The sequence below is a fragment of the Ammospiza caudacuta genome, chromosome 28, assembly GCF_027887145.1.
Source record: "Ammospiza caudacuta isolate bAmmCau1 chromosome 28, bAmmCau1.pri, whole genome shotgun sequence".
Classification (NCBI taxonomy): Eukaryota; Metazoa; Chordata; class Aves; order Passeriformes; family Passerellidae; genus Ammospiza; species Ammospiza caudacuta.
Window position 1 is genome coordinate 3,949,859 of NC_080620.1, and position 20,602 is coordinate 3,970,460.

The window sequence follows — 20,602 nt, forward strand, 5'->3', positions numbered from 1 at the left end:
AGATTAATGAGGCTCCTGCGCTGTCTTTAACTCCTTCCTGCTCACCAGCTCCTGCCCACAGCTCCGCTGACCCTCTGCTCTACTTGTCCCACAGGTTTGCGCCGACGCCTGCCGGACACTGACCCAGCTGAGGATTAGGGACACCGGCTGCGAGCAGGGGACCCTGAAAGTGCGAGCTCTGCGAGGGAAAGGGCGATGTGCCGTGCTCCAGCTGCTGCCTGCTGAGCCCGAGGACGAGTTTTGGAGCCTGCCTGGGACAAGCAGCACCTCAATCTCAACGGGGCAGCGCCAAGCCTGAGACGCACCGTAGCCCTTAAGCCAAGGAGACATCGGACCAAGCCTGAGAGGGATCAAGGGGGCCACATCCTTCCTTCCTAACCCGGTGTCAACCCCGACGGCACTGCCCTCACCCCCCGGCAGCCCCTTCCAGGGCTGCCTGCCCGTGGCGCTGCCCAGCTTTGGCCCCCAGCCCCGCTGGAGCGCGGCAGCCTGCCGGGCGCTGCCCCCCGGGCACTGCCCCCCGGGTGCATCGCCCCCCGGCCCCCCGGGGACCCCCCGCCCGCCGGCAGAGCCATGAAGCTGCAGGCGGTGATGGAGAACCTGCAGCGGCAGCAGCGCGCGCGGCTGCAGCTGGCGCTGCAGGAGCAGCAGCAGCAGCCACCAGCACGCTGCACGTCCCCTCCAGCGCAGCCCTCGCAGCCCCCGGGGCAGCCCCGGGGCCGTGGGCAGGAGGCGGCAGCGCCCTCGGAGGAGGGAGCGGAGCCCGAGAGCGCGCACATGCAGCGGGCACAGATGGCCGCCCTGGCTGCCATGCGGGCGGCCGCCGCCGGCCTCAGCCACTCGCCCAGCCCGGGGCTGTCGGATGAGAGCCAGGCCTCTGAGGACGAGGAAGAGGAGGAGCGCGGAGAGGAGGAGGAAGATGGCGGCGGGTACCAGCAGGAGATGGGCTCTGAAGAGGAGGAGGATCTGTGAGTGTGCTCGGGTGGCTCTCGTGGCTTTGGGGAAGGGGCAGGGAAGTGGCACAGCACTGGTGGGGCTGGGCAGGCTGAGGGGATCCTGTGGCTTGGGTTAGAGCTATTGGGGTATTTCAGAGCAGTGGTTTGGCTCTGTGGTGGTGATTCCTCATGCTGGGTTGGCACAACGTCCCATCCCTGCCTGCCCAGCAGCCACGTGGGGCTGGGACAGAGGACCCCAGGCTGGTGTTAAATTATGCAGCACCCATGCATCCTCTCAGGGCAGGGCCAGGCCAGGAGCCATCTGGCAGAGGAGAGGTCCGTGATGGAGCTGCTCCCAGGATGCTGGGGGCTGGCTGTGCCCCAGAGATCTGCCCCCACCAATGGGCTGTGCTGGGTGGGTGGTCCCAACCCCACAGCTGGAGTGGGCAGGAGAGAGGGATGAACTTTAGGAACCAGCATGGGACCAAACCTCTTCTCTCCTCCCGGCTCCAGAAAGGGCAAATGGGATGAAGATGACTTTGAAGAGGACCTGGGTGAGGAGGAAGAGGAAGAAGAAGAGGAGGAGGAAGAGGAAGACTACGAGGAAGAAGAAGACATGGGAGAGGAAGGGCTCAGCTCGGCAGAGGCGGTGCGGGCGGGCGCGGGGTCCCTGCTGCTCCGCAAGCCCCCAGCGCCCCAGCACTACCGGGGGGAGCCCCCACGGCTGCCAGGGGGGCAGGAGCGGCTGCCCCCCGGCCTGGGCCACGCTCAGCCCCCGCCACCAGCCCCTGACCACGGCGACTGGACCTACGAGGAGCAGTTCAAGCAGGTATGTGCCCGCCGAGACGCGCTGTCCGTGCCCTGCCGTGCCTGTCGCTGCTCCTGCTCAGCGCTGTGTCCTCAGAGCGTGGGGAGGTGCCTCTGGCAGCGCCGCCTCTGGCTGTGTTCTCCTCGGATCCAGCTGCTGTTGTCATTAGGAATGCGTGGGATTTCTCCGGGGTTTTAGTGCTGGGCTCGGTCTCGCCCCTTCCCTGGTTGGGTGGCTCTGAGTGGATCCTGTGTCCAGGTTGTGCAGTTGGGTTTGCTGCAGGGATATGGGAGGATTCTTGCTGGAAGTTATGAAAAAATCACGCCAGATTTATAAATCTGATGGATCTCTTGGTTTTCCACTCTCCCCAAGCCATTTTCCATGGGGACCTGTCTGTCTCCCATCACTGTCACTACAGAGCTGATGCCTGGCAGGCCAACTCAAGCTCTGGTGGGGGGCAGAGCTGCACCCCTGCTGCTGCCAAAATGCCATGAAAAAGTGAAACCAGGGAGAAAGCACCTGGCTGTTCCCTTCCTTGCCTTCCCCAGGCAGTGAGGCCAGCACATTCCCCCTCTCCCAGCACCAGAGCTGGCTGCAGTCCACTCTCACTGACAGAAGAAAACTGCTGCAGCCAGGGCTCCCCGGGGGCTGCCCGGCACCTTTGATGTGTGTTTAAATACATCAGAGTTTGGGGGAAGGGGCAGCACCAGCAGCAGCAGATGGGACCCAGATGGAGCAGCCAGGGCATGGTGGCCTGTCAGGAGGGATGCGACCACCTCTGCCCCTTCACTTTCAGGAGGCTGCCACATCCCTTCCCAAATGGGGGAAGGGTCTGCCGGGGTCTGCTGGCACACATGGATGTGGGCAGGCTCAGAGCAGGGCTGGCAGAGGGAAGCAGTGGCCATCCTCCTGGTGCTGCCTGACTGTGGGGATGGAGAGATGTTCTGTCCAGCTGCAGGGCTGGAGAGATGCTCCTGCTTGGCTGTTGGGATGGAGAGATGCTCCTGTCCAGGTGCAGGGATGCTCCTGTCCAGCTGTAGGGATGCAGGGATGCTCCTGTCCAGCTGCAGAGATGCTCCTGTCCAGTTGTAAGGATGGAGGGGTTCCCCTGCCGAGCTGTAGGGATGCTCCTGTCCAGCTGTGGGGATGTAGGGATGCTCCTGTCCAGCTGTGGGGATGGAGAGATGCTCCCGTCCAGCTGCAGGGATGCAGGGATTCCCCTGTCCAGCTGTGGGGATGCAGGGATGCTCCTGTCCAGCTGTGGCGATGGAGAGATGCTCCTGTCCAGCTGTGGGGATGCAGGGATGCTCCTGCCCTGCGCATCCCTCGCGCCGCTGCACCCAGGCTACTTGCTCTTCTTGTGGTTTCCCTCTCTTGTGCTTCCTGCCGCCGGCGAGCGAGGGGCCAGGGCCGTGAACTCGTAGCTGTGAAAAGGCTTTTCAATACCACAACTCTGATCTTCCTGTTCGTCGGCGTGTCAGTGCCGTGGCCTCTGCCAGGTGCCCTATCACAGCCACAACACTTGGGAACACCGACTGCGTTCCCAGTGCTTTCCTTGGCCCCCAAGCCGTGCTCCCGCTCCCTGGGCACCCATCTCCCTCCGTATCCCTTCCTGGGGTCTCTGGGAAGAGCCAGCTGGGTGTTGAATGTTGGAAGCAGCCGGAGGGGATGTTGGAAATCCTCCGTGGGCGTGGAGGAGGAGCGGAGGCGACGCCGGGCCCGGAGAGGCTTTCCCCGGCACGTCAGCCCCGCGCGAGCGAGCGCGCTTGGATCGCGGCCCCTGGAGCGGGGCCAGGCACAGCCGGCGCTGGCCGGGAGCTCCTCCTGGCCGGGCTCCAGCGCGTGCCGTGCCGCCGGGCTCCGGCCCAGCAGCCCAGCTGGGAAGGAGCAGCAGGAATGTAAACAGCGAGGGAGGGCAGCACGGGGCAGGGGATGCCGAACGCCGTCCATCCTCGATGCTCCTCGCTGTGTTGGAGGCGCCTTAGGGGGAACCCTGGCAGCAGGGTCACCGTGTGGGGCAGGGGAAGCTGTACCCCATCCATCCCCATTTGTGGAGGTGCCTTAGGGGGAACCCCGGCAGCAGGGTCCCCATGTGGGGCAGGGGGTGCCGTACCCCATCCATCCCTGCTGTGGTGGAGGCGCCTTAGGGGGAACCCCGGCAGCAGGGTCACCCTGTGGGGCACGGGATGCCGTACCCCATCCCCGCTGGTGGAGACACTTTAGGGGGAACCCCAGCATCAGGGTCCCCATGTCTCAGGTTGCTGTTTGATAATTGCTGCCCCGAGATGTGCAGGATGTCTTTGCTTCGGCCTGTGCCTGAAGAACGAGTCTGGACTCTTCACTTTTCGGTCTTGAGGTTGTTTATTAATTCTTGTCTATAAAATTTTACTTTCTGCTCAGCAGGGCAGCCACAGGCACTCTCTGTGTTGTCCTTTTATACTACAAACTACATATATCATATTTACACTTCATGCCCAATACCTATCACCTATGTTAGACAGTGCACTTCTACTCTAAACCAATCCCGAAGTGCCAACATCACTGCTGAAAATGGAGAAGAAGAAAAAGAAGAAATGCTGGACACGCCCAAGTTCTTCCATCTTGTCCCTATAACCCCCATACCAGAAATCCTAAAATCTACATTTTCACCCTGTGATCATTTTATTATTATACTATTTAAACCTCTGTGACTTTCAGGTCCTCATACAGAGTTGGCAACTTGCTTCAGGGGTCAAAATCAAATTCCCAGGTGATCTGGGTTGCATGCTAGGGTCTCTGAGCCCCCTGGCGGGGTCCTCAGCACCTCTGGGCACCCAGAGGGATGTGCTGAGTTCTGACACCCATGTGGGTGAGCCAGCAGGGATGTGGTGCTGTGAGTGGCTGTAGCAATGTTCTGCCTGCCTGCTCTATGAGGGATGGGCTCTTTTGGAGTTGCTTTTTATTTTTGCCAAGGAGCTCCTCAGTACCGGCCACCAACTTAACTCCCTGGCTATCCAGCTCTCCCTGCTGGGAGTTCAGATCCAGTTTGGATTCAGCTCTGGTTGTGCTGGTGCCGTCAGCATCCTTGGCCCGTGGGTCTCTGTGCTTGAGAACACCAGACAGTGCCACCATCCCCTGTGCCTGTCCCCACACCCAAACCCTGTCAGCCGGGAGCTGCCCCCATCCTCCCTCCACCGCCCGGTTTTATTGACCCATCTGGGACGGATTCCTGTGAACTGGTGCTCGGCTTGCAGCCGTGGGGGGCCGGAGGCAGGAGGAGGATGGGGCCCAGCTGAAGGGAGGAGGAAGGGGAGGGCGTGAGGAAGAGTTATGGAGGTGAGGGAGGTTAGGGAGCCGGCGCGTGGCACCTCCCCGGTCCCCAGGGACGGCTACTGCACAGGCAGAGGTCAGCCCGGCCTGACCCGGGCGCTGCAGAACAAAGGAGCCCCCAGCCACACGGGGAACTCGGGGGCACCGAGGCTCCTCAGGGTGGGTAGGGGGGAAAAAGGGGCATTTTTGGGTAGGAAGAGGCTCCCCGTGGGAAATGGATAAAAATCCAGCAAGCAAAGGGCTAAAACTGCTCGAAGTTCTGTGCCCCAGCGCTATGGGGGCTCTGCTGCTGCTTCTGTCCCCCAAGATCCCTGCTCTGATCTTTCTGTTTCACTATTGCTATTGCTGCTCCCTGCTAATATGGGGAGCGGGAGGAGTGGGAGCCTCTCTGGTGGAGTTGCAGCCCCTGGAGCTGGAGTTTCCAGCCTCTCTGCCTCTTTTGGAGTTTGCTGTGCTGCTGTTGCTCCCTCAGGCGCGGGCACCCTGCATGCCAGTGCCCCATCCCATATTGCAGGAGCTCAAGGAATCCATCTCCTCCCTGTGCTCATCTGCTCCCTGTGTTCATCTCCTCCCTGTGCTCATCTCCTCCCTGTGCTCATCTCCTCCCTGTGCTCATCTGGCTGCAGCAGCCACCACTCTCCCTCTGGGGTTCTCCATTTTGGGGTGTCCTGCAGTGGCTGCCTCAGGCTGATGTTTAACCACCCCCATTTCTGCTTCAGGAAGGATTTAAGAAGTCGCCACAGTGCCAATGGGAGGCTGTGCCATCTGAGGGGTTTTGGGGGGTGTTGGTGCTTTAGTGAGGTAGGGGTTTCTTGTGTTGGGGACATCTGAGCCGTGCTGGTGGCACCCAGGCGCGAAAACCTCAGCCCTTATCTGGGCTGGTGCAGCTCACCCCGAGATAGAGCGTTTCAAAGTGCACTGCTGGGGGAAAAATAAACCGAAAGCAACTCGGCGACCTTGGCAGGGCTGCGGGGGTGGCTGAAACCGGACCCCCCCCTCCGCCCAGACCAGCACATGGCTGCTGGAACTGGGATTTTCCAGGAGAGTCTGGAGCAGCAGACAGCCCGTATCTCCTCCTCTGAATCCCCAGGAGCTCCTTAAGGCGTGGGGGATCCCCTCTGAACCCCTTTCTCTCGTGGATTATTCTCCTTTTCAAAGCCCAAAGCCAGCTGGGGGCGTGGGGCCTGAGCCAGGGGGCCCCGTGGCCTCTTAACGAGGGCGGGAGGGTCCATTTACTTTCTTTAAAATATTGATTAGAGCTTTATTGCATTAGGCAGCCGAGCGGATGAGCCACCCCCAGGGAGGGCGAGGGGGCCCCAGCGAAGGGAAGGGGGACCCGAGTGTCACCACAGGGCCGGGGAGCCACTTCCCCCTACCCACCCACCCACCCACCCACCCAGAGGCAGTTTAGCTCCCAGATAAGGGGGGGAGTGCCCTGGGGCCCCCGGTTAGGGTGCTGCTGTGCCGGGGAGGTGATTGCAGTGCCTGGCCAGGCCAGCAGCAGATAAGGCAAGCAAAGAGGGGATCTGAGCAGGACAGGAGTTTGGGGAGTCAGCAGTGGACCCCTCCTGTAGGATTGACGGGGGTAGGACGGTCGGGATGGATAGAAACGAGATCTCTGTGGTTTATTGCAAAGGGCCTGGGTGCAGGGCCCTGCTGGGAGCTGCCAGGCACAGCTCAGAGCAGGGCCGATAGGAGAGAGGGGTAAAGAGAGAGAAGGCAAGAGCGTGGTAAAGAGATGAGAGAGTGAGGAAGGGTAAAGAGGGTAAAGAGAGAGTAAAAGAGGACAAGGTTCCTGTTAAAATACAATAAATCTTCTTCTGGTCGTGGAACTTGGGATTTATTGCAAAGGGCCTGGGTGCAGGGCCCTGCTGGGAGCTGCCAAACACAGCTCAGAACAGGACTGAGAGGAGAGAGGGGTAGAGAGTAAAAGAATGAAAGGGGTAAGAGAGTTAAAGGCAAGAAGCAAGAGACAAGAGGTAAAAGTGCGAAGTTCCCGTTCCAATAGAATAAATCATCTTCTGTGTTGAATATTCTGATTCTCGCTAACCAATCTAGTACAATACACAAATCCTATGGCATTTCCATACAGCCTATAAGAATCATTACATTACCATACTGTGCTACATTTTAAACCCTAAAAACTCCTCTTTGGGCCCATTCTGCCAAACTGTAGGGTCTGCTCTGCCCCTTGGACCTTTCTGCAGGCCGAGGGTCTTGTTTCATCAAAAGGGGATTGCCTTCAGCCAGCCACACTGTTGTTTTCCCGTTGTTCAGTAACTAAAGGATCTCAAAACTTGCTTTCATTTCAATCTCCCTTCTAATTTCTATTTTCTCAAAATCTTTTGCCAGACAATCATATTTATCAGGCTTTCCTGCTTCACCTTCCCCAACACCCTCCCAAGACAAGGTCTGCGTCCCCATCCCTGCTCACCCCGCAGCACTGCCCCGAGGGGTGCTCCCAGCCGGGGGATCCGGCGCAGTAATTGGCTCATAGAGCTCAGGGAGCATTCCCGGGGCTGTAATCCCACCAGATCCCTGGCCAGAGGTCAGGGACTTCTCTCGGCGAGAGCGGCTTAGCCGCCGAGTGCCTCCCCCAGCCAGACGCCTGGGTGCTCACAGGTGCTGCTCCCGGCATCCCAGCACTCGTCAGGCCATTTCTGCAGGATGATTAATGAGCTTGAGCGACAAGGGGACACATCCTTTCTGCTCGAGGTTCTCAGCCAGTGCCTTCACCCAGCTAGACCATGCCCCCATCACCCCTTGTCTTGGGAGTCTTGGGAGTTGGGCTGGCTCCTCGCTGCTTGTGTCCCCCCCCAAAGCTGCATTTCCCCCATGCCTTGACCTCCCCAGAGCTGGGGGGGATTAAAGCATGGGGGAAATGCATTTCCCCATCCTGGCCCTCCCAGAGCCCTGTTCCCTCCACGCCCCAGCCCCCCGGGCTGACTCAAGGGTTGCGGAGGTGGCGGCCGCCTCCCCTCTCGGCACAGCTGAACTAACAGGGTTTATTTAAAAGAGAGGAAAAAAAAAAAAAAAAAAAAGAGCAGTGCAGGGAGCAGGGCCTTTGTCAGCAGAGCCCCCCGCCCCCACTGCAGCGTTGGGCAAGGGCAGGGTTGCTCCATCACCCTATTTCTGGCCCAAACCGCAGGAGAAATGGCAGCTGGTCGCAGGGCCCAGCCGGACGTGCTGCAATCAGGGGGGCCAGGGCAGGGGGTGTTTGGGGCTGGGGGGCCCTGCTCAGAGCCCCTGGGGCAGCCAGACTGGGGGGTCAGGCTGCAGCTCCTTGCCCAGCTCCTGACCCGCTCCCTGACCCTTAATCTGCCTGTGCCTGGATTCCACTCTGGGATAATCCACCCTGCACTGGGGCTGCTGCAGGCCAGGGCTCACCCCTGAGGAGAGTCCCCTGCTCCTTGTGTGTCCCACAGGCTGGGCTGTGTCATTTCTGTGGCAACAGTGGCTTCCCTGTCCCCCCACAGCAGCTGGCTTGGGGTCTCACCTTGGTACAGGTGGCACTGGGCGCACCCAGGCAGGTACCAGCCCTAAACCCCTTCAGCAAAGGGTTTCACCTCCTGCCCCTGTTTCCCCTGTGGAGCCTCCAACTTGGGCACCAGTGCCTGATTTTGGAGATTGCAGCACCTGGGACGTGCTGTCTCACACTGCCACCCGCTCAGGTGCCACGGTGGGATGGCGTCTGTCACTGTGGTGCCATCACAGTGCCCACCACCACCTCCTCCTCTCAGCGTGAGGAAACTGTGAGGTTTCAACGCTGCTACAGCAGCTCAGCAGTGATGGTTCCCGGGGCTGACAGCCCACAGCTGGCTCCTGTCAACCCCATCTGTGGCTGCTGGACCCCTTCCAGCTCCTCCAGCGGCTCTGCTGTGGCGTTCCCAAGCATTCTGTGCACCCTGGCCCTGCCCACGGGACCCCAGGGACCCCCTCGGTGGTGCTGACGGAGGGCAGAGGTGCAGGACCTCGCATTTCAGGAACAGATTTGTAATTAGCCAAATCCCAGCGGGCGGTGGAAGCCCCGGTGACTCATCTGCCAGGGCTTACCGCGATCCCCTTCTAAGACGATCATTTACATATGGTGGAATTTAAACCCCTGTCTTGGCTTCCAGGCCTCGATGCTGCTGCTGCTGCTGCTGCCACCTCACCCGGGTCAGGTCCTCAATGAGGGTCTTGGCCCTCCAACCCTGAGGAGCTTCATCTTTGGAGTCACACAGGAGGGACAGCCTGAACTGGGGGCTCACCAGGTGCCCCGAGAGTTTGAGTTGGCTGCTCTGGCCACATTTCCCCAGCTTAGCACTGCATAGCTCATTCTCAGCTGCCTTCCCTGGTGGTAGGAGCCAGCCTGGTGTCTGTCCTTCCTCAGACGAGCTTTCTCAACAGCGCCTGACTCGGCTGGATTAATATTTGTACAAGGTCCAGTGTGATAGCAAGCATGTGTCAAGGGCATGCACCAGCACGCACACAGCAAGGGCCGGGAGAGCTGCTGGGCTGGCTCCCATCCAGCCAGCCAGCCCAGGGAACAGCCCCAGCGCCCCAGTTATCCCTGACCCCTCACCAGGCTGTGCCACACGTCCTCACTCAGACACGGAACCAGTTTTGATTCCAGCCAGAGCCTGGCTCGCTGCCGGCCAGCAGCGAAGTGCCGCTGGAAACGCCGCGGCAGCAGGAATCGCTTCCTCCTCTGCGGCAAGGGAGCAAACAGCAGTGGCACAGGGAGCCAGTGTCAGCCCAGGGGGATCAGGGACACAGGTCCTGGGAGCATGCAGCAGTGGCACAGGCGTTCTGAGAGCTGTTGTCAGCCTGACCTATGGCAGGGACATGGATCCTGGGGTGCTGGGAGCAAACAGCAGCGGCGCAGCCATCCCAGGAGCCGGTGTCAGTCCAAGGGGATCAGGGACACAGATCTTGGGATGCTGGGAGCAAACAGCAGTGGCAGAGTCAGTGTCAGCCCAGGGGGTTCAGGGACATGGATCCTGGGATGCTGGGAGCGAACAGCGGTGGCACAGGCATCCCAAAAGCTGGTGTCAATTCGGGGGGATCAGGGACAGGGATACTGGGATGCTGGTAGCAAGCAGCAGCGGCACAGGAGTGCCAGGAGCCGGTGTCAGCCCAGGGGGATCAGGGACATGGATCCCAGGATGCTGGGAGCAAACAGCGGTGGCACACTGTCCCAAGAGCTGGTGTCAGCCCGGGGGGATCAGGGACAGGGATATTGGGATGCTGGTAGCAAACAGCAGTGGCACAGGCATCCCAGGAGCTGTGTCAGCCCAGGGGGATCAGGGACTCGGATCCTGGGGTGCTGGGAGCGAACAGCAGTGGAAGAGCCATCCCGGGAGCCGGTGTCAGATCTGGTGTCTCAGGGACACGGATCCCAGGAGCTGCCGGCTGGCTGGGCACAGCGGCATGGCCGGGCTGGGGAGGGGGGCGACAGCGCAAGGACAATGGGGGGTCAGCGGGGTTAAACGGTGACTAATTCGCCCATTCAGCGTCCCCTGCGCCGCTCGGGGACACCCGCCGTGCCCTGACACCCGCCGTGCCGTGACACCGCCCGCCGTGTACCCCCAGGGTCACCCGCATGGCTCCTGTGTGGGGAGGAGGTGGGCACCGGGTGGTCTCGGGGACCCCCAGACTGCCGTGCTGATGGATCAGGACTGGCTTTCTCACCAATGGATGCTGTGCCCACCACTGGATCCCCCAGCCCGAGGAGGAGGTACTGGTGCAGAGAGGCACCTGTGCTCGGGCCGTGTCCCCTGAAGAGGGGACAATGCTGGGAACCGGTGTGAACAATGGTGCTGACGGGAAGCTCCCGGGCCCCCTGCCCAGCTGCCCCCTCGGAAGCGGCCCCCCAGCCCAGCCCAGCCCAGCCCGGCCATGCTCCAGCAGCAGGAATCCCGCCGGGCCGGTCAGTGGAGTCACCGCCAGCTCTGGCCATGTGGGCGAGGCTCCAGCCAGCACATCCCCCACCAGCAAAGTGTTGGGACATTTTTGGGGAAGGGGCACGCACACCTCCCTGCCCCCAGCAGCCCCTTCCCACGGCGGGTTGTGCCCCGGGGGGCTCGCAGGGGATTAGGGATGGGGACAGCCAGGGGTGACCTGTACCTAAGCCGAGCGCTTTATCTGCGTAGGAATCTGCTCCGGGGCTGGACTGCTCCCTTTGCCCTTCACCGGGAGGGATTTACCCCGGCAAACCCTGCACCCTGTGCATGGAGAGAGGAGCTGCTGCCTTGGGTACCCCCAGTCCTGACTCAGCCATCGCCTTACAGGAAATCACATCCCCAGCGCCTCCGAAACGCCCCGCGTCAATCCTTGGCTCTGGTTTTTACAAACGACTTTCTTATTCTGAATAAGTGCCCTCTCCGACCCCACTGCGAGTCCCGGCGTGCCAGAGGCCGGGGGCTGTGTAGGGGTTGGGAGTGGGACGGGAAACGCGCCACAAATGTGTTTATTCTTGGTTAAAGAACTCGTTAGTGTGAGCAGGCTCTTCCCCAGGCCAGCGTGGCCCCTCGCTGTCCGCGGGACAAAGGGATGCATCCCCGGGGGCTGCCAGAGGAAGGAAGGAAAGGAAGAAAAGGAGAGGAGTAACCCCTCAATCCTGTCACTGCTGCTCCTGCTACCTGCCGAGCTCTCCCCGCTGCTGCCTGCGTTGTGTTTTTTCCTTAAATACAGGAATTTGGGGGAGTTTAGCCCCTGGAAGGTGGAGGTTGCCACCAGCCCCCATCCCTGCTGCAGTGGCCCTTGGGTCTTGTCCCCAGTCCCGGCTCACGTCACGGTGTGCACGTCTCAAACCGGTTTTGGAGGGAAGGAGGAAAACCGAGAGTGTTGCCACTTCCTGGCAATGGAAAAGAAACTTGAAAATTAATCCCCGAGGCCTGAAAACCCGGAACCGAGCAGCAGGGGGGGAAGGGGAGGTGTTTTTATGTTTTTAACTCGGACGTGGGATGCAGGGACACGGACTCCTCCATGACATCTCATGGGGCAGACAAGGGAGTCCTGCCGAAGGGGGGATTTGCCTGGCACCAGCATGAGCCTTGTGAAATGATGCTTCTCCTCCTACTCGGGGGCTTGGGGAGGGTTCGGACCCCCCATCCCCGGCCCGTGCCGAGGGCTCTCCCGCATTCCTGGCATTGCCATGGGGCCGCCTCCTCCCGCCTGCCCTTTGAAAGCCAGCAGGGTTGGGATTTTCCTGTAATCTGGTTTGAAACATTAATCCGGTCATCCACACCAAACGCCGGGCCGGCATCCTGCCGGGGGTGCTGGGACCGGGGTCAGGGCCACCCGCCCACCGCCTGCCTAATTCCTCCTCCACTTAATTATGGATCTGCTGGCAACGGCCATCTGGCTCCGTGTCCTCAGCCGGCCGGGGGCCGAGGGGCTGTGCTGTGGCCAGGTGGGCTGGGCACTGTGGCCAGAGCCACCCCGTGTTGCTGGCATCGAGCATTCACCCTGGAATGGTCAGCACTGGGAGCATTGGGTCACATCCCCCAGCCCAGGGGACTCTCAGGGATGTGGGGAGCATCTCCTGCTCCCCCCAAGCCAGGCTGGGGTGGCTGTGTACCACAGTGTCCCCTGCCACCACACCCTGCCGTGGGGACCCCACGGTAAGAGGATATTCCCGAGGCAGCTGCGTTCTGGATTAAGTCGTTTCCAGCTCCCTAATTACGAAACATAAATGTATTGACTCAGCGGCAGCGGGCGGCCTTGCCTGCACGCCGGTACCTTTGCACCGAGCACCGCGACGCCGCGTGCTCCTGCGAGGAGCTGGCCTTGAGCTGGGCACAAACCAGGGCTGAGAGCAGGAAGCAGGGCACGGGCACAGGGCAGGGATCAGCACCAAGCAGGCACAAGACTCAGCACCTGCTGATTTCGGTGCAGCAGCGCCGGCCCGTGCCAAGCTCAGCTGCGCGCTGGGTTTCGCATGCTGCCAAAAGCAGAACGTTTCTGTTCCCCAATTTGCATTCCGAGCCCCGCTGTCCCAGCTGTCCTGCGCTGCCGTTGGGGCTCTCGAGGCTGCTGTGCCGTTGGCTGCGGATGGCGTCAATGCAAGGAAATCCTGCGAGGGGCAGCTGGGAGTCACTCGTCTCTGTCTGTCCCCTTCCGTGTCCTGCCTGTGCTGGGGGTCGAGGGGGAACAGGGGTGGTAAGGGAGGACAGGGGCAGTGTGGCAAATGCACTCTGTCACACTCCACAGTGCACACCAGGGCTTGGCAAACGCACTCTGTCACACACCACAGTGCACACCAGGCACATCCCAGCCGTGGCTGGGCATGTCTTCACCCCACAGTGCTACCAGATGAGCACCTTGGGCAGGTGCCTGTCACTGGCAGTTGGTTCTGTTGGCAGTGACAGAGGTAAACCAGGGTTTGGAGGGTCCCAAGGGGAGTTTGTTTCTCTGCTTGGCACCGTAACCATCAGCAGCAGCTTGTGCAACGTCCTCTGCCCGGCAGCCGTGGCGGGTGTGCCGGCAGGGCAAGAATGGGGATCCCTCTGCCCACCATCCCTGGGCACCGCCATGGCTTTATCACAGTTGGGCAGGGGGGAGAGTGGCTGCAATCAGCTGAGTTTGGCGTTGGACCACCGGGGCTCACACTCGGGGCAGCCGCCTGCCGCAGCCACTAATCCCCCTGTCCTGGCCGGCCACGCTCTCCTCAGCTGACAGTTAATTTTCTTTCATCCTCTTAAACGCGTCCATTCCCCTCGGGACTGAGTCCAGGAGGGGGGTGGATCATGACCCCGAGGGTCTTGGATGAACCAGAGTGTTCGGTGCTTCCCCAGGATGGCATCGGGCGCTGGGGAAGCCCTTTCCTATCTCTGTGTGTGGCTCTTGGAGCTGCTCAAGGAAACGGGGGAGGCTGGATTGGCACCAGCCCAGCATCCCTCAGCTGGCACAAGCAGCCCGGTGCAGCACAGCCCCAAAAATCACAGCGCTGCTGCTGTGCCGTGGCTCACTCCCCCTACAGCACTGCCACACCAGACCCTTGATTTGAGGGGGTTTTGAGGGTCTCTGCCGGTGGTGCTGGTGGCTCCTGCCCTTGCCCTGGGGGTGTGCAAGGGTCTGGTCGAGCCTGCCGAGTTTCCCAGGGGAACTGGGGGGGTTTATGGCCCCGCTTATCATGCGGCCCCATTGATCCCTTTGATCGGCGCCGGCGGGCGAGTCCGACCCTGCAGGATCCGGATACTCCCCGCGGGGCTGCAGGAGGAGGGGGCTCAAGGCAGGACCATGCCCACCCATCCACCTGCCCACAGCCCTGGTGCCATGGAGGGAGTGGGCACATGGGTGACCTGCAGTGCGTGCCTGGCTTATTTTGGGGGGGTATTTATTTATTTGTAGCCCCTCCCGGCCCCCCGGCAGTTGTTCAGAGCTGTCGTGGAGAAAAGCGGAGCTGTGGTGGTGTCTGGGCAACGCCTGCCCCCACAGCCCTTGCTCCAGCACCCTGCCCGGCTTTGGGAGGGTTGGGAGGTGGGATTATCCACCAGCCTGCAGGCAGGAACAGCGCTGGGCTTGGGGAGAGGCTGCATGGTGTGGCGTGGTGTGTGCCTGCGGCGTGCCGGGCGCTCCAACCGGCCGGTGCTGAGCCATAAAAGCCATAAATCAGGCAGGAATGTGCCGGGGTGGGGGGTCCCACATGGAGATGCCCCAAGCAGAGCCGGTGATGGAGGTGGTGCAGCAGCGTGTCAGAGCCTGGCCCAGCTCTGCCTTCCCCCAGTGCAGGACGTGTCCCTGCAGGGTGGTGGCACACACAGGTTCATGGTGAGGCACACTGGCTCCTCCTGGCCATGGCTCTCTCTCTCTGTGGCACCCCAAGCATGGAGGGACCACGCTGAAGAGTTGCTGTGCTGTGCAGGCTGTGGAGGCTAAAAATAACAGGGGTCAGCGTTCCTGGGAGGAGCTGGGGCGGTGTTGGCAGCCTGGGAGCCACTCCAGCCATGATCCCGGAGCTGAGCTACAACCAGGGCTGGCAAGGTCAGCCCAAGCTGCAGGAACCCCCTGGACCTCTGCAGGGACCCCCTGGACCTCTGCAGGGACCCTCAAACCATTTGGTGTCCTTTGAGGCTGCTGCAGAGGAAGCCAAGGGGTCTCAGGTTGGGGGACACACATGGGTTAAGGGGGTTTCTGAGCATCTCTCTCTTCTTTATGCAGCTGTACGAGCTGGATGGTGACCCCAGGAGGAAGGAGTTCCTGGATGACCTGTTCAGCTTCATGCAGAAGCGTGGTGAGTACCCAGCTACACACCCACGCTGTGCCCCCCTGCCCACTCTGTGCCCACCCTGCTCCTCCACACCCACCTTGCACCCCCCACATCCCCCCCCAAGGCCAGGGGCTCATTTCCTTGCCCCTCATTAGTGCCCTGAGGTCACGGCTCCAGCTGAGCTGCTGGTTAATCTTTAACCCCTCCAGCACAGCGGGGTCAAACCTGCTGGGCTGGATCCAGAGCCTGCAGCCCCTCCTTGTCCCCCTCCCTTCACACCCAAAACTGCAGCCCCTGGCTGTGTGCCCCCTCTGCCCATTGCCTGGGTTATTGCAGCCCCTCTCTGTGCCCGGGGAGAGGCCCTGGCTGGGGGGCCGGGGGTGGGAAGGGCTGAATCCTGCTCGAGGGTCTGGTTCCTGCGTGGAAAACAGCGCTGGAAGTGCTGACACAGGGCTGGCTCTGGCCCTTTGTCCAACAGCACTGGGAAGGCACGTGTGCCTGTGCAGGGGGGCTGGGGCTGCTGGCTGGGTCCCCCTGGCCATGTCCTGTCCCCTGGCTGTGTCCCCTGCAGTCCCCCCACCTCCATCCCCTGGAGTCACCCCACCTGCATCCATTGGGGTCCCTCACCGCACGGCTGGGAAGGTGGGGACCCCAATAAGGGATGCCAGCCCCCTCCTCAAGCTGGAGGGACAAGCCCCCCAAGCTCATAGGAGACCCTCAGAGCCGGATTGTGCCACCCCCCGACGTTGTAAATAACTTCTGTTGTTTTCGGGTGCCGGCTCAGCCCGAGGAACCGGCTCAGCCACGGCAGCGGGGCTGTGGCTGCAAACTGCGAGTTTCTGTTTCCTTTGTTCGGGGCTGATCTCAGGGGAGGGCCTGGGGGGGAAGAAGGGGACAGTGGAAGGGGAAGGAGCAGCATGAGCCCCCCCAGCCCCTCCACTGCCCCACGGGGGTCTCAGCAGCTGCGCCCCCACTCTGGGTAAGAAAGCAGCACCCCAGAGCAGCTCTCTCCTCCCGCCGCTCCCCAGGGACCCCCGTGAACAGGATCCCCATCATGGCCAAGCAGGTGCTGGACCTGTACATGCTGTACACGCTGGTGACCGAGAAGGGGGGGCTGGTGGAGGTCATCAACAAGAAGCTGTGGAGGGAGATCACCAAGGGGCTGAGCCTGCCCACCTCCATCACCAGCGCGGCCTTCACCCTGCGCACCCAGTGAGAGGGGGCTCGGAGGGATGGGGAGGGAGCGAGGCCTTGGGGGTCCCCCTACCCTGTGCAGGGCATGGATGCTCAGCACATCTTGTGTGTGAGCAGTGGGGAGGGAACAATGAGGGTGGCACACAGGGAGTCCTTGGGGGTCTCTCTGCCCTGTGCAGGGGTTGGATGCTCTCAGCACAGCCCTGTATGTGAGCAGTGGGGATGGAGCAAATGGGGATGGGACACGGGGAGTCCTTGGGGGTCCCTCTTGCTCAGCACAGCCCTGTGTGTGAGCAGTGGGGAGGGAACAATGGGGTTGGCACACAGGGAGGGGTGCCCAGCCACTGTGTCACCCTCACCATCCCTCCCGTGTCCCGTCTGGCCGCAGGTACATGAAGTACCTGTACCCCTACGAGTGTGAGAAGCGTGGGCTGAGCAACCCCAACGAGCTGCAGGCGGCCATCGACAGCAACCGGCGGGAGGGCCGGCGGCAGGGCTTCGGGGGCTCCCTCTTTGCCTACTCACCCGGTGGCACCCACGGCCTCCTCTCCTCGCCCAAGCTGCCAGTGCCAGCGCTGGGGCTGGCATCTGCCACCAACGGCGGTGCCATCACGCCCGGCCAGAAGATCAAGAAAGGTAATGGTTGTTCTGGGGTCTGCCTGCTCCAGGGTGTGGTTGCAAGCTGAGCTCCATGCTAAGCCCTGGAGATGTAATGATAATGGGGAGAGCTGGGGGAAGCAGGCAGAGGGGTCATGCTGCTCTCCCCTCCTTGGGCTCCAGGGCTCAGCCTGGGGGCTCTGATTCCAACCACCCATCTCTGACCTTTGGGCACCAAACTGTTGACACCCTGGGGGACCCTGATTCCAACCACCCATCTCTGACCTTTTGGAGGGACAGCAGGGCACCAAACTGTTGACACCCTGGGGCCTGGGGACCCTCATTCCAACCACCCATCTCTGACCTTTGGGCACCAAACTGTTGACACCCTGGGCTACCCTGATTCCAACCACCCATCTCTGACCTTTTGGAGGGACAGCAGGGCACCAAACTGTTGACACCCCGGGGTGGCGGCACCACCTGTGTCCCCACCCCTGACACCCGCTCCCCCGGCAGAGGAGGACTCTCCCATCCCCATCTCCATGCCCACCCGGCTCCCGGTGTCCCTGGCCGGGCACCCGGTGGTGGCGGCGCAGGCGGCCGCGGTGCAGGTGGCAGCGGCCGCCCAGGCCGCGGCGCTGGAGCAGCTGCGGGAGAAGCTGGAGTCAGGGGAGCCGCCGGAGAAGAAGCTGGCGCTGGTGACGGACGAGCAGCAGCGGCTGATGCAGCGGGCGCTGCAGCAGAACCTCCTGGCCATGACGGCCCAGCTGCCCATGAGCATCCGCATCAACAGCCAGGGCACCCGTTCGCCAGGTCAGTGCCGGCCCCGGCCCCGCGGCCCCGCGCGGCTCCCGGCCCCGGCGGGCTCGGTAACGCGGCTCTCCCCGGCAGAGAACCGCCCGGACGCCGCCGCCGCCAGCAGCAACGGCACCAACAGCATCAGCATGTCCGTGGAGATCAACGGCATCGTGTACACAGGTGAGGGGCTGCCCTGTGCCACGCTCCTGCTGCCCTGCATCCATCTCACAGCACCTATGCCTCAGCTCTGCTCTCTGCTCTCTCCCCCAGGTGTGCTGTTCGCCCAGACGCCCGGCCCTTCCTCCTCCTCTTCCTCCTCCTCCTCCTCTGCCTACAGCAAAGGCAACGGCGGCAGCAGCCGGAGCAGCGGCGGCAGCGGGGTGGGGAGCGGCGGTGGGAGCGTGCCCCCCGCCCCGGCCGGCCTGGCCGTGCCCCCCAGCTCTACCTCCAACAGCGCTTCTTCGCCTTAACGCCCCCAGCCTCGGGCACCGGCGCCCGCGGGGGGACGGGGCCGCACCGGGGCTCGCCGGGGTCTTCTGGGGTCTCATTGGGGTCTCACACGAGGTCTTGCCAGGGTCTCTCTGGGGTCTCGCTTGAGGTCTTGCCAGGATCTCACCAGGGTCTTGCTCGAGGTCCTGCCAGGGTCTCACTGGGATCTCACCAGGATCTCACCAGGGTTTCATTGAGATCTCGCCTGAGTCTCACTGGGATCTCACCAAGGGTCTCACCCAAGACCTGGATGAGACTGGGGCCTCACTGGGGTCTCACCAAGGGTCTTACTCGAGGTCTTGCCAGGGTTCTCTGGGGTCTTGCTCGAGGTCCTGTCAGGGTCTCACTGGGATCTCACCAAGGGTCTGGCCCAAGGTCTTGCCAGGGTCTCAACAGGATTTCACCGGGATCTCACCAGGGTTTCACTGAAATCTCGCCTGGGTCTCACTGGGGTTTCATTGAGATCTCGCCTGGGTCTCACTGGGGTTTCATTGAGATCTTGCCTGGGTCTCACTGGGATCTCACCAAGGGTCTCACCGTAGATCTTGCCAGGGTCTCTCTGGGATCTTGCTCAAGGTCCTGCCAGGGTCTCTCTGGGGTCTCAACAGGATTTCACCAGGATCTCACCAGGTTTTCATTGAGATCTCTCCTGGGTCCCACCAGGATCTCACCAGGGTTTCATTGAGATCCCACCTGGGGTCTCACCAAGGGTCTCCCCTGAGGTCTTGCCAGGGTTTCTCCTGGATTTTCTCAGTCTCTCGATGGGCCCTGCCCTTGTTCTCCTGTTGTTGGATTTTCCTTTTCCAGGCAGAAAAGCTTTAGCCCGGGGGGTTTTGCTGGAGCCACCGCCGGCCGTCCGGCTGCGCCGCTCCGGGACCGTTTACCTCACTCACATCACACTTTGCACTGTACATTTATTATTATTATTATTATAATTATTGTTATTTTTTAACTCGTGTTACCTCCAGACAGACGCACGGACGCCTGCCGACGCGAGCTCTAGCGAAACCCCCCCGGAATTCTAAAGGAAAAAACAAAACAAAACCAAAAATCCTAAAAAAAAAAATTTGGAAATAGGGAGATATTTTATTCATTTCCATCCTTTTCCCTCCTTTGTTTTGGGAACTCCACTCTCTGCAGGATTTTAAGAGGTTGTTTTCGATTGTTTTGTTGTAAATAGCTTCTATTTTATTCTCTAAAAAAAAAAAAGAAAAAAAAAAGAATCAATCTTTTAACATGCAAATGATATATATTAGTCTTCATCAGGGAAAATGGGAGCTTGGAAAAAAGTTGGAATCTCCTTTCTCCTCTCCTTATCGGTGGTTGGGTCCAGCTCTGCTCCTTCCCCCACCGCCAAATCCTAATTTTTATTCCTCCCCTTGCATAAAACTACTGTTTAAGGCCACTTTGGGCTTATTTCCTCCAAAACCAAGCAGCATCCAGAGGATGGGGATGCTCAGAGCTGCAGGACGCTCTGGAGCACACAACCCAAAGCATTTATCTTAAACCTCACAATCTCAGTTTCTTTTAAATATTTCCCTCCTCCTCCCCCTCACAAAAAAAAAAAAAAAGAAAAATTATTCACCCACATCTGCGTGAGACACAATCCAAGCCGATACCGAAACCCCCTCGCCCCCCTCGGTATCTCCGTTCTCAGGTTCCCACCTGGAGCACAGGGTTTTTCCCCCCTTCCCCAGGTGCCCCCCAACCCCAACCTTTTATTTTTAATTTCACTCGGGGAAGTGGCGATCTCAGGGGATTTGGGTTGTTTTTTTGGGGTTTTTTTTCCAGCTGGTTTATTGTTGGTTTTGGGGTTTTTTTTTTTTTTTTTTTCCGCGCTGGAATCCCCTTGGTGGCTCTTTTTTGGGGTGGGGGTCTTGGTGGCTTCGTGGACCCTTTTTTGGGGGGGCCTGGGAGGGTCCGTCCAGCTCCTGCTGCTGTTGGGGTCCAGCCCAGCTCCCCATAACGAGAAATTCCAAGGGGGAATTTTCATGCCCAGGGCAGGCTTAGATTTTCTTTGTGATTTTTTTTTTTTTTTTTTTTTTTGCATTGTACAGTCACTATTTTGGGTTGTTTTGGGTTTTTTATTTTTATTTTCCCTCCCCCCTCCTTTCCTTGCCCCTCCTTTTATTTTTGTTTTTGAGAGCGGGTGACTTTCCACTGTATTTTTCTTTTTTTGCATATCGATTTAAAAATAATAAAAAAGAGCCTAAATCAGTTTTTTTGGGGGGGGGGGGTTTTGGAAAGAAAATTAAACTAAAGGAGCAGCCCCAGCTG

At 60.5% G+C, this 20,602-nt stretch overlaps 1 protein-coding gene across 2 annotated transcripts; it reads left to right on the forward strand.

The window, feature by feature from the left end:
- The first annotated feature begins 573 nt into the window (after positions 1-573).
- On the forward strand, positions 574-19,587 carry ARID3A (AT-rich interaction domain 3A). 2 transcript variants are annotated; one of them, XM_058821085.1, is made up of 8 exons: positions 574-968; positions 1,449-1,764; positions 15,199-15,271; positions 16,276-16,459; positions 16,830-17,077; positions 17,555-17,851; positions 17,930-18,016; positions 18,107-19,587. In XM_058821085.1, exons 1-8 carry the CDS (start codon positions 574-576, stop codon positions 18,304-18,306), a joined length of 1,800 nt encoding a protein of 599 aa, XP_058677068.1. In that variant the 3' UTR covers positions 18,307-19,587. The 2 variants fall into 2 exon arrangements, with proteins under 2 accessions (XP_058677068.1, XP_058677067.1); XM_058821084.1 differs by having other exon boundaries at positions 17,555-18,016.
- The last annotated feature ends 1,015 nt before the right edge of the window (positions 19,588-20,602 follow it).

What these genes read in the sequence shown, in the direction of transcription:
- ARID3A (XM_058821084.1), top strand. Translation starts at nt 574, where the DNA reads ATGAAGCTGCAGGCGGTGATGGAGAACCTGCAGCGGCAGCAGCGCGCG. An exon ending in ACGAGGAGCAGTTCAAGCAG is followed by an intron (nt 1,765 to 15,198) that starts GTATGTGCCCGC and finishes TTCTTTATGCAG; the next exon opens with CTGTACGAGCTGGATGGTGA. An exon ending in GCCTTCACCCTGCGCACCCA is followed by an intron (nt 16,460 to 16,829) that starts GTGAGAGGGGGC and finishes GTCTGGCCGCAG; the next exon opens with GTACATGAAGTACCTGTACC.